We start from the raw sequence: 12,259 nt of genomic DNA, 5'->3' as shown, positions 1-12,259 counted from the left end.
TGGCAGGGTCTGCAAGACATTACTTCCTACAAAGCGAAACCCAATAGCATGAATGACAGCGATGCTTCTCTACCAGATGAACTCAACACCTTCAATGCCTGATTTGAAAGAGAGAACACAACTACAGCTGTGAAGATCCCTGATGCACCTGATGACCCTGTGATCTCTGTCTCAGAGTCCGATGTTAGGCTGTCTTTAAAGAGAGTGGACCCTCACAAGTTGGAAGGTCCCGATGGAGTACCTGGTAAGGCTCTGAAAACCTGTGCCAACCAACTAGCGGGAGTATTCAAGGACATTTTCAACCTCTCACTGCTATGGGCAGAAGTTCCCACTTGCTTCAAAAAGGCAACAATTATACCAGTGCCAAAGGAGAATAATATGGGCTGCCTTAACAACTATCGCCCGGTAGCACTCACATCGACAGTAATGAAATGCTTTGAGAGGTTGGTTATGACTGGACTGAATTCCTGCCTCAGCAAGGACCTGGACCCATTGCAATTTGCCTATCATCACAATAGCTCAATGACAGATGCAATCTCCATGGCTCTTCACATGGCTTTAGACCACCTGGACAACACAAACACCAAGTCAGGATGCTGTTCATCGACTATAGCTCAGCATTTAATACCATCATTCCCACAATACTGATTGAGAGGTTGTAGAACCTGGGCCTCTGTACCTCCCTCTGTAATTGGATCTTTGACTTCCTAACCAGGAAGACCACAATCTGTGCGGATTGGTGAGAATATCTCCTCTTCGCTGACGATCAACACTGGCGCACCTCAGGGATGTGTGCTTACCCACTGCTCTACTCTCTATATACACGACTCATTGGCTAGGCATAGCTCAAATACCATCTACAAATCTGCTTATGATAGAATCTCAGGTGGTGATGAGAGGGCGTACAGGAGTGAGATATGCCAACTAGTGGAGTGGTGCCACAGCAACAACCTGGCACTCAGTGCCAGTAAGACAAAACAGCCGATTGTGGACTTCAGGAAGGGTAAGAGGAAGGAACACATACCAATCCTCATAGAGGGATCAGAAGTGGAGAGAGTGAGCAACTTCAGGTTCCTGGGTGTCGAAATCTCTAAGGATCTAACCTGGTCCCAACACATTGATGTAGTCATAAAGAAAGCAAGTTGGCGGCTATACTTTATTAGAAGTTTGAAGCAATTTGGCATGTCAACAAATACACTCAAAAACTTCTGTACCGTGGAGAGCATTCTGACAGGCTGCATCACTGTCTGGTATGGAGGGGGCCACTGCACAGGACTGAAAGAAGCTGCAGAAGATTGTAAATCTAGTCAGCTCCATCTTGGGCACTAGCCTACAAAGTACCCAGGACACCTTCAGGGAGCGGTGTCTCAGAAAGTCAGCGTCCATTATTAAAGACCTCCAGCACCCAGGGCATGCTCTTTTCACACTGTTACCATTAGGTAGGAGGTATATACGCCTGAAGGCACACACTCAGCGATTCAGGAACAGCCTCTTCCCCTCTGCCATCCGATTCCTGAAAGGACTTTGAAGCTATGGACACTACCTCACTTTTTTTTAAATATACAGTATTTCTGTTTTTGCACATTTTAAAATAATCTATTCAATATATGTAATTGATTTACTTGCTTATTTATTTTTCTCTCTCTGCTAGATTACGTATTGCATTGAACTGCTGCTGCTAAGTTAACAAATTTCATGTCACATGCCGGTGATAATAAACCTGATTCTGATTCTGAACAGAGATGAGGAGGAATTTCTTTAACTAGAGGGTGGTGAATCTGTGGAATTCTTTGCCATGGACGGCTGTGGAGGACAAGTCATTGAGCATATTTAAAACAGAGGTTGATAGGTTCTTGTTTAGTCAGGGTGTAAAACGTCACGGGGAGAAGGCAGGAGAAGCAAAAGAAATCAGGCATGGCGGAATGGTGGAGCAGACCTGAGGACCAAATGGCCTATTTCCGCTCCTTTTTCTCATGGTCTGGGTTCGATTCTGAACGGGGCTGTTGTCTGAGCAGGTTTGCACCTTCTCTATCTGACTGAACAGGTTATCGCCAGATGCTCCAGTTACCTCACACAGATGCTGGCAGCTCAATCAGCTATTGTAACACCACTAGTGCAGGTTAATGGCATTAAATGTATCAAAAAAGGGAGATACGAAAGACACCAAGTTGCAGGAATGAGGAAAATACGGAGGAGGATTTGGATGAATGGGACTGCATGTCCTCTCCACACCCCCCCCCCACACCCCCAGGAGCCAGCATGAGTTCAATCAGCCTCCTATAAGTATACAGTTCTGTGCAAAAGTCTTAGGCACACTTACATAGTTGGGAACCTAAGGATTTTGCACAGTACTGTAGTAATCTTATGCATTGCACTGCACGCTGCCACATAAAAAAAAAATCTAATTTCGTGACTTACATGAGTAATGATAAACCTGATCCTGATAAGGTTCTCTATTGAGAATGGGAAGAGAGCAGGGAGAGGGGAACCATGGTTGGGAAGGGAAGGGAGAAGGGAGGAAGCTGGAAGCGTCTGGAGAGACATTCTGTGATAATCAATAAACCAATTGACTGGAATCAAACAACCTTGCCTGATGTCTCAGAGCTGAGAGTGTCTGCACCTGCACCAGCACTCCTTCTCAGCCGCCTGTCCCAAACCCCTCCAGCTGCACATCACCCTCGCCATTTCCAACCACATTTGCTCCCGTCAGATTTACAAATTCACTCTCTGCTCCACATACAGTACTGTGCAAAAGTCTTAGGCACGCTAGCTATCTCGATCTATATATAAATAAATAAAATCAAGCTCTTAGTTAACTCAGTAAATTAAGAGAAGAGAGCAATTGAAGAGAGAGAGAGGGAGAAGTGAAAGGAGATAAATCACTTATTTATAACTGACCTTGAACTCACTCTCTCTCTAGAATCAGTTACAAAGGGGATGTTTAAATTTTAGGTGAGTCAAAGCAATGTTGTTGAACAGGCCTTCTTTTGGCTTGTTCATCATTCCAATGTGCAATTAGCCTTTGCTCATTATTTACATACATTTTGCAGTAAGCCTAAGGTACTTATTTTATCACAAACAAGAGAAAATCTGCAGATGCTGGAAATGCAAACAACACACAAAATGCTGGAGGAAATCAGCGGGCCAGGTAGTATCTACGGAAAAGAGTACAGTCGAAAAGACAGCAACAAAGTACTTCAAAATTCTTTAAAATCTGCTTGAAAATGCATGAAGTGAAGTAGGCAACTTCATACAGCATGGAAGTTAAATGAATGTCTTACCGATTCAACGCAAAGGCATAATGAAATTTAATGTGAAGATTGTCCATCAGATCACAGGTTGGGAGTCTCTCCAAAGTCTCTACCAATGTTACAATGGCATTGTAGTCCTTAGGGAAAGAAAATCAGATACAAACTTAATGTACTTTTATATGAGACCTTCTATGCATTGTGATTCAGATTCCAAACATGAGTTTTAATCGTAAACATAATGTAGCAGTAACTCCATAATGAGATCCACTTGGCAGCGTGCAGTATAGCTCACTGATTTACTGGCAAACTGTCCATAATGAGATCCACTTGGCAGCGTGCAGTATAGCTCACTGATTTACTGGTAAACTGTCCATAATGAGATCCACTTGGCAGCGTGCAGTATAGCTCACTGATTTACTGGTAAACTGTCCATAATGAGATCCACTTGGCAGAGTGCAGTATAGCTCACTGATTTACTGGTAAACTGTCCCGCAATTTTGCAACTATCACCGAGTTCACAAGAGTTGCAAGTAGCAGACAGATTTCATCCCCACCCTCACCCCAGTCCCATTCCCTTCTTGCATCCCACCAATTAGCAAAGCTGAAATAGAAAATGCCTTGACATAAATAAAAAGAGTCAGTTTTATTTTGACGAAGAACGATGGCAAGCATTTTCTATTGCAGTATTTTGTGGCACTGATATTTCATTCACCTTCTTCAGTTTTGTGTTTCAACACTATGTACAGTCCATAGTTGTTGATTTAAAATAAGAGGTTTTAAATAACAGTGGCTGTATTACTTTACAGCAATATCTAGGGATTTTGTGCCTAATGTATGGGAACCTCTTCTCTAATAGAGGAACATTAAAAATGTTATGTTTTCCCTTGTGACTCAGAAAGATTATGGCTAATCCTTAACCAAAGTCCGATTTCTCATTTGACTACATAGCCAACCCAATGCCAAACTCAAATGCAGGACCCACCTCCTCTGAATTCTAAAGGAGCCCTCCAGTGAAATTCTCCTGCTGGGCTTGTAGTCTTCAGGTGGATCAAGGGACGGTTTGGGGACTGGAGTGGGGGAAGAGCTGGAAGCAAGCTACAGTGCTTCTGTGAAAACCCCAATGACCACCAAGTCATCTCCATTTCAGAAGGCCCCAGTTGTCATTGTGAGGACTGGTGCTTCAGCTGCCAAAGGACAGCAAGATCTTTACGAATATGCTCTGTTCAGTTTTAGCACCAGATCCTGAATTGGAGGCATTTTTCCAATTTGCATTGTCAGGAGTCACCATACCTGCTTCAGATAAGTGAGCTGGCCACCCAGAAGTCACTGGCTGCCAGACAACAGGTGTACTTCAGGGACCAGGACTTAGGGCATGGGGCACCACATCTGAAGCTGTTCACAACAGTACTAGTTTTGAATGTAAACAATTCGAGAGGTACAAATTTCTACCTTTTTATTTACAATTCTTTCTCTTATAGGTGTAATACCCTGGGAGAGGTTTCAGTCCTAATGTAATGGTCTTTCTGTAGAAGCAGTGTTTGGGCTATGGTTAGAGATAACTGGTGCTTTGGAATGTGAGCCATTCAACGACAGGAGGGTGTTTTCGTGTCGTGTGCCTGGCACCAGGGTGATCTGGGTCTTTTGTTCGGTGGGAGATGAGGAGACAGGATGCCGGAGGGAGGAGATCCTAGGACTCGACCCGGAGCGGAGCCATGATCCGACAAAGGCCGGGGATACTGAAGGAGGATCGGTGAAGGGGAAACCGTGAGCTCCAATTTGTGCACATTAGACTGTTTCATTAAAATGGGCCCTTTTCTTTTTTTGCTTTTTCTTCACTAACCCTGTAGTCAAATTAAGAATTATAAAGCTAAATCATTTAATTGTATGCAGTGTTCTGTCTGTTATTTCCTGGTACTGATTTGTAACAGGGTAACAAATCACGCAGCATCCGCACAAACGGGAGTTTCGGTTTCGGCGTGGACTCGCATCTCAATCTCAGGGCCAGAGACTGTCTTCCCGAGACTTACACAGCCGACAGACCTGAGGGTTATATAGGACAAAATACTTAAGTCAAAGATAAAGAGTTTCCTGTATAGAAGGGGCAGCTAATGCTGAAGAAGGTCTAATTTTATTTACAGTTATTTGAAAGTATGGACTTAGACACTGAAATATAAATAGCCATGCAAGGTTGGTGGTTCTATTACATGATATTTACCTGAATATCTCGGTAGGAAAGAAGCAAGTTAATGATAATGTCAGCAGAGAGAACTTCAACATTGTCCAGTCGTTTTCTTATGCGTTCCAGCTCTGTGGCCAACTCTTTGCCACTGTAGAGCTCACGGGCCTTCCTGATGTCATTCAGGATGGTTTCCCTGAAGTACTGACTGTAAAACACATAACAGACGGGGTCATTCTGAGTGACAATTCTGTCAATCGCTTGTCACTTGAGATATCCTCACAGTTCAAACTTGACTTTAGAATGTCACGCGGGATAAAGGACAGGTCTGTAAGTAACAGCGAATCTAAGCTTTTAAGCACCCTTCCTGTTCGAGGAATTGAGATGGGCTTTTTTCCTAAAGAAGAACGTTTACGGTCATTCGCTATCACGCCGCAGCCTGTAGGACAGATTCACAGTATGGTGAAAACGAAGAATTAATACAGGGCGAGCGAAATGACGTTTGTGGAAGATCTTTTCCATTTTGTGGCTGGCTTGCTGGCATTTTCTGCAATTATGATGCAAAACATATCATTGTGTTGGAAATGTGAAAATATTTCTGATGGAAAATAATTCAGAAATATCATTGCTAAAGGAAGAGACAAGGACACAATGACAACACTTCAGCTACAGGACCGTGCTTCGGTGGAAGCAAAACCTCTTGCTTGAAATTGGACCCTGTTACTAAACAGAACAAGCCCTTTATTGAGTCAGTGAAATATACTGGTTCTGCATCTTATTCTTGTTGGCAAGAAAGGAAAATCTAAATACTCTTGTGTCCATATCTCCTGCACCCCACCCTCACCAACCCTCTGAGTTCCTGCTGAACAATCTTTCCATATCTTGTCACTGCAAATGTTTCCAGCTCCCGCCGCTCTCCCTTCCCTTCTTCCCAACTATGACTCCCCTCTCTCTGCTCCCTTCCCTCTCTCAGTCCACAATACAGACCCATAGTTCCACGGTCTCAGGCCTGGGATTAGCATGGTTACTTTTCACGTGTGAGCCTAGCAAGGCCGCTCAAGCACATCAGTGAATCTCTGTTCAGGCCGGCCTAATCCAAATCTAAATCTGCTGAATCACCAAGCAGGAGTCAATGGGCAATGATAGTGAAATTGAAGGCAGGAAAGATCTTGCGGTTGCAGCACCACACAAATGCTGGAGGAACTTGGCAGGTCAGGGAAATGAACAGTTGATGCTTTGGGCAGAGACCCTTCATCAGGATTGGAAAGGAAGGGGGACAAAGCCAGAATAAAAGGATGCGTGGGGTGGTGGGGTGGAGCGAAGGGATGGAGCTCATGCTGGCTGTGACAGGTGAGTCTAGGTGAGATGCGGGAAGACAGGTACGTTGGGGGAGTTGAAAGGGAATGATACAAGGTGCAGGGGAGGTGACAGGTAGAAGTGGTAGAGAACTGAGGAAGGAGGAATCTGATAGGAGAGGACTTTAGACCATGGAATAAAGGAACAGGTCATGAGGGTGGGGGAGGGGAAGAGAAGTGGGGAGAAGGCCACCAAAGGAGGGAGGGGGAAACAACGAAAATAGAAGGGAGTGGTTACCAGAAGTTAGAGAAATTGATTTTGATGCCGTCAGGCTGCAAGCTACCCCACTGGAATATAAGGTGGTACTCCTCCAATCTGCATCTGGCCTCGTTGTGGCAGCAGAGGCAGTGGACAGATACAGCATGTCTGTGTGGGAATGGGAAGAGTAACCACTCCCTTCTGTTTTCCTTGCTCCCAGCACCCCTGCTGCATCTGCTTTCCACAACCTTGTTTTTCCTCTCCTGTTATGAATGCAAATAAAAATAGATATTAACAAGGCTGAGAAAGAAACAGCCATCATAGGGTGGTGACAATGTGATACTTTAAATTAGGTTGTGCACCATTATGTAGACGAAGAAGGGAAGGAAATAACTACAGGGCTCATAATTGTTCAGCCATACCATAACCATGTCCTAAAATTAAAAAGTAAACCTGCTGGAAACAATTGTACAAAAATTAAAAAGGCAGAGTCTGCCCGGAATAGCGCAATTGGGAATCGATCAAGAAAGATGGTGAGGCTGGTGTAGTATGGCCCTGGAGCCAAAGGATGAAGGTAAGAATTCGCCCAACTGCAGGAACCCTATTCCCATTCCAGTGTTGCACCAGGAGGATCATATTATCCCGGAAGCACTTGTCAACAAGCATGTTTAGGGCAACACGACCCAAATTCCACTACAATGCTCCAACAGTGCATTGCATGGGGAATGACATTGCCCCATATAGAGTTGGGATCTCACCCCCACAAGGCTCCAGTTGAATTTCTGGAGTGCAGTGAAATAACCTGGAAATGGCAATTACCTGGTGTTCCCTTTAATAAATGGAAAATTAGACGAAAGTTTAGCTGTACAATGCCAAACAACCAAAACTGTGATGATTGAATATCTAGGCAGGTATTTACAACACCCTCAGGAATTTCCATTGGCCTTACATTGTTCATCAAACAAACGGTTTGACGGAGTTAAGTCCAGAGAGATAAAGCAAATGAAATGTGGAATACGATGTTATGCCTTTCTATGATTTCACAAAGGGGTGCTGCTTGGTAAGAAATAAGAATAGTTTAAGTACAAGTCCTTGGGAGTAGTGACACAGGGGTGAGAGGAAAGGTTATTGCCAGAGGTGGATGAATAGAAATGAAACTAAACAGGAACAATTCCAGCCAGCTGGATGCAGGAGGACGTAGATGGACGGTAAATGTGGTCAAGGGGGAAGCAGGTTGAGAAACACAAGGAGAAGGAGTAGCTTACCACAGTCAAGTCCATACGGAATATCATTTGTGACTTTGAAAAGGGCCACTTCCATTCTAAGCAATAGTACAAACCAGAATTGGCAGATTCTAGTACAAGATATGGAACAATTGGCCTGGGCTTTAACGTGCACAGTAAAGTCAAGGACAATGGGTAGCAAAGGAACGTTGTAGATGGACGAGGAGAGTTAAAAAAACTAAAGGGATTATGAGTTTTTTTTCTAAGAAGAGGCGATGCCAAATGGAAATGAGCTCCTGCTCCTCCGGCAACCTCCATTCACCACAGCTTTTGATTTTGCAGGAAGACCTAACCTTAGTTAAGCAATCTACCAGTTCTGAGTAGACAGTTACTTTAACTACTAGGAAGGGGTTGAAACATGAGCTGCATTAGGCCCTCCTCCACTCTGCCTTTAGATTGACAATAACTGGAAACTAGTAAAGGAAAAGAAAACAAATCAGGACCAAAACTATCACCAAATCTATTGTAATTCCTCCTCAGCAAGTCTTCCTCAATCACCTGTTGTTACTTCATTAGGGCAAATGTGGAAAGCACTGGCACTGGATAATCACACTGAGGAAAGCGAATCAACACGCGAGCGTTTCCTTTTCAGTGAAATATATGAAAACAAAATTGGCAAACACAGAGGGCTGTTTGAGGAAACATTTTTTGTGTGCGCAGAAACGTGATGCTTGTGTAAAGAAACACCTACCAGCAGCTGACGTGTGCAACCTTCAGCAACTGAACAAAGCGATCGACTAATGGCATGCAGATTGGCCCAAGCAACAACTCAAAATTTGGCTGCATTAGCTCACTCAAGCCCTTCATGTAGCTGCTTTCACAGCAGTAAACCTTGTTGTGTGGTGTCACCATGTATGGAATAAAGCTGTAGTTCCCACACGATGCCTGGAACAAAAGGCATATTTGTACCATATCAGCAACATATCTTCTATTATTTTACTGCATTTTCAGCATGATTATCTTTTTCTCCCTGAGTCTCAATCATTTCCTTTGTGTTCAATCAATATATCTACATACTGTAAAACTTCATTACTGAAAAGTGAGCCTTGCAATTTCACGTCACTGCATCTCTCCTCCTCTAAGCTCGGCATTGGAGAGGTGATAATGTTTTGTGGAAATTACTAGCCAGACTTCCTCTTAAGTTACCAATCCACTGCATTGTTAAACAGAATCACCAAGGAAGTCTGAGTGAGCTTGCCAAGTTAGATATTGTATAACGTACGCAATTATCAACCAGTAGCAAAAGTCAATTAAATATGTCAGTTAGTTTGTAGTTATGAACAAAACTGAAATTCAACAAGCTGCCTCATTATGTTTGGCTGATATTAAATGCAGATTCTGGATTCAATGTGGGACATCAGAGGAATACTTTAAAGAATGTGTTTGTATGTCAAGGAACAAGTTCACAATTACCTTTATTTACATAATTTTTATTCAACCTACATGCTGGATTGATTCCAAAGTACTTGAAAGTACAAGGGAATACGGTGAGGCTAACAGCCGTAAATTAACAATTTGTATAACATAGCTTTACAATGATTAATTTCTTGAAGCAATGTTAAAAGGAGCCATATGTATGCAACAACACAAGACATTCTGCAGATGCTGAAAATCCTGAGCAACACACAAAATGCTGGAGGAACTCAGCAATTCAGGCAGGATCTGTGGAGGAGAATAAACAGCCAATGCTTCAGGCCAAGAGCATTGATCAGGACCTTAAGTGAGGCTGCATGGGATCTGGGATCAGGGATCAGCCATGATGGAATGGCAGCGCAGACTCGATAGGCCGAATAGCTTAATTCTGCTCCTATGTTTTATGGCCTTATGGACCCAAAATATTGCCTGCTAACAACTTTGACAATCATCCTATTTGACAACTGGATCCAAGCAATATATGTTATCTATTAAGAATGCCCTAAAAATTACTTGCATTTATCATCACTAGAAATTTATTAGCTGCAGATATAATTTAAAATGCTGCAAATGTAACAAAATAAAATCTCACACATTTCTTTTCCATTTTAGTAAAGCCTACTTCATTTGAATTTGGAAGAACAATTATCAAGGATCAAGATGCTACCACACTTTTTTTTTCGTTCAGAATATAACCTGGAAGTAGAAATTTATTGTGCAGGTGCAGCAATGAATTGCTTGAGACCTTATTTACAGTACATTCCAATGTTTTAGTGCAACTCCCCCAAAAATATCTTCTCAAACTTGCCTATAGTCGATTCCCTTTGCTCAACTGAGCTGTCCATCCAGGCATAATAATCACTAGATATCTTCTGTAGTTATCTTCCAGGATTAGGAAAAGAATAAAAATAAAAGATTCTAATTTATTTCATACATTTCATGACCTCAAGACGTCTCAAACTACTTTACAATCAATTTCTTGAAGTGCTGGCAGTATTGTTATGTATAAAACCTTGTATAATTCTCTTAGAGGAAAGCAAAGGAGCCAAATAAATCCTTCAAATACAGCAGAATGGCCACAGTGGTGGTGCATTTTGACTTCTAGGTTTTTAAAAAAATCTCTTGATGTATGAAGAACTTTGAACTGGATTTGAAAATGCAATCCATTCATGTTGTCAATTCATATCATCTTCAGTTTAAATGCAGTCATTTGTTGAAACAGAAGGGCAGAAAAGTTTGTGCATTCCTTGGTATAAAAGTACCATCGAGAGTCAGAAGAGCACGTTTTATAACGAAGCTTTAAATGAAATTAAATTTCAAAATTCAAACAGGAAAACCTTGAAATGCTCAGCAGGTCAATGAGCACTTGTGGAAAGCTAATGTTTCAAGTCACCATCCTTTTCAACAGAAAATAAACGTTGGTGAATCAATAATAGGAGTTAGGTTTCCCAAGTCTGAAATGCTCTTTGAGTTATTTATTTTCCTCATTGAATGATGATGCAAGGATCAAGTCATGTTGATACTGCAGAGATTTACCTTGTTTGCTGTTTCTAAATTAATCTGGAAACTTCACTGCTCCCTCAAGGTTTTTGACAAGGATAGCTTCAGGTACAAGGTACAAGCATAGTAAAGGTCTAGACGAGGGGTTCCCAAACTGAGGGATCCACAGACCCCTCAGTGAATGGTAGGGATCCATGGCATAAAGAAGGTTGGCAGGACAAGTTGGGTCCAAAGGCCTGTTTTCATGCTGTAAAACTCCCCTGCTCTACTCACTCTACACTTAAGACTATGTGGCTAAGCACAGCTCCGATGCCGTATTTAAGTTTGCTGACAACACCACTATTGTTGACTGAATCAAAGGTGGTGACAAATCAGCATATAGTAGGGAGATTGAAAACGTAGCTGAGTGGTACCACAATAACAACCTCTCACTCAATGTCAGCAAGACCGAAAAGCTGATTATTGACTTCAGGAGGAGGAAACTGGAAGTCCACAAGACAGTCCTCACTGGAGGATCAGAGGTGGAGAGGGTCAGCGACTCTAAACTCCTCAATGTTATCATTTCAAAGGACCTGTCCTGGGCCCAGCATGTAAGTGCCATTACAAAGAAAGCACAGCAGCATCTCTACTTTTTAGAAGCTTGCTAAGATTTGACATGTCACTTAAAACTTATTTCTATAGCTATGTGGTGAGAGTATATTGACTGGTTGCATCACGGCCTAGTATGGAAACAGCAATGCCCTCAAACAGAAAATCCTACTAAAAGCAGTGGATACAGCCTAGTCCATCACGGGTAAAGCCCTCCCCACCATTGAGCACATCTACATGGAGCATTGTTGCAGGAAAGCAGTCTCCATCATCAGGGACCCTCACCACCCACACTATGCTCTCTTCTCACTGCTTCCATCAGGAAGGTGATACAGGAGCCTCAGGACTCACACCACCAGGTTCAGGAACAGTTACTACCCCTCAATCATCAGGCTCTTGAACCAGGGGGGATAACTTCACTCGCCCCATCACTGAACTGTTCCCACAACCAATGGATGCACTTTCAAGGACTTTACAACTCATTTTCTCTTTAT

The 12,259-nt window shown here is 42.7% G+C and overlaps 1 protein-coding gene across 2 annotated transcripts in view; it reads right to left on the bottom strand.

Annotated features, from left to right (window-relative positions):
• map3k5 (mitogen-activated protein kinase kinase kinase 5) overlaps nt 1–12,259 on the bottom strand; it is a 189,531-nt gene that overhangs the window by 131,105 nt on the left and 46,167 nt on the right. For both annotated transcript variants that reach the window (XM_072249338.1, XM_072249347.1), the window contains exons 4-6: nt 8,956–9,149; nt 5,467–5,635; nt 3,282–3,388 (exon numbers count right to left, since the gene is read on the bottom strand). In XM_072249338.1, the coding sequence (XP_072105439.1) occupies nt 3,282–3,388; nt 5,467–5,635; nt 8,956–9,149 (470 nt within the window). The remainder of the gene's footprint in view (nt 1–3,281; nt 3,389–5,466; nt 5,636–8,955; nt 9,150–12,259) is intronic.

This window comes from Mobula birostris, chromosome 2 (genome assembly GCF_030028105.1).
Source record: "Mobula birostris isolate sMobBir1 chromosome 2, sMobBir1.hap1, whole genome shotgun sequence".
Lineage (NCBI taxonomy): Eukaryota > Metazoa > Chordata > Chondrichthyes > Myliobatiformes > Myliobatidae > Mobula > Mobula birostris.
This window is presented reverse-complemented; position numbering and strand designations above follow the sequence as displayed.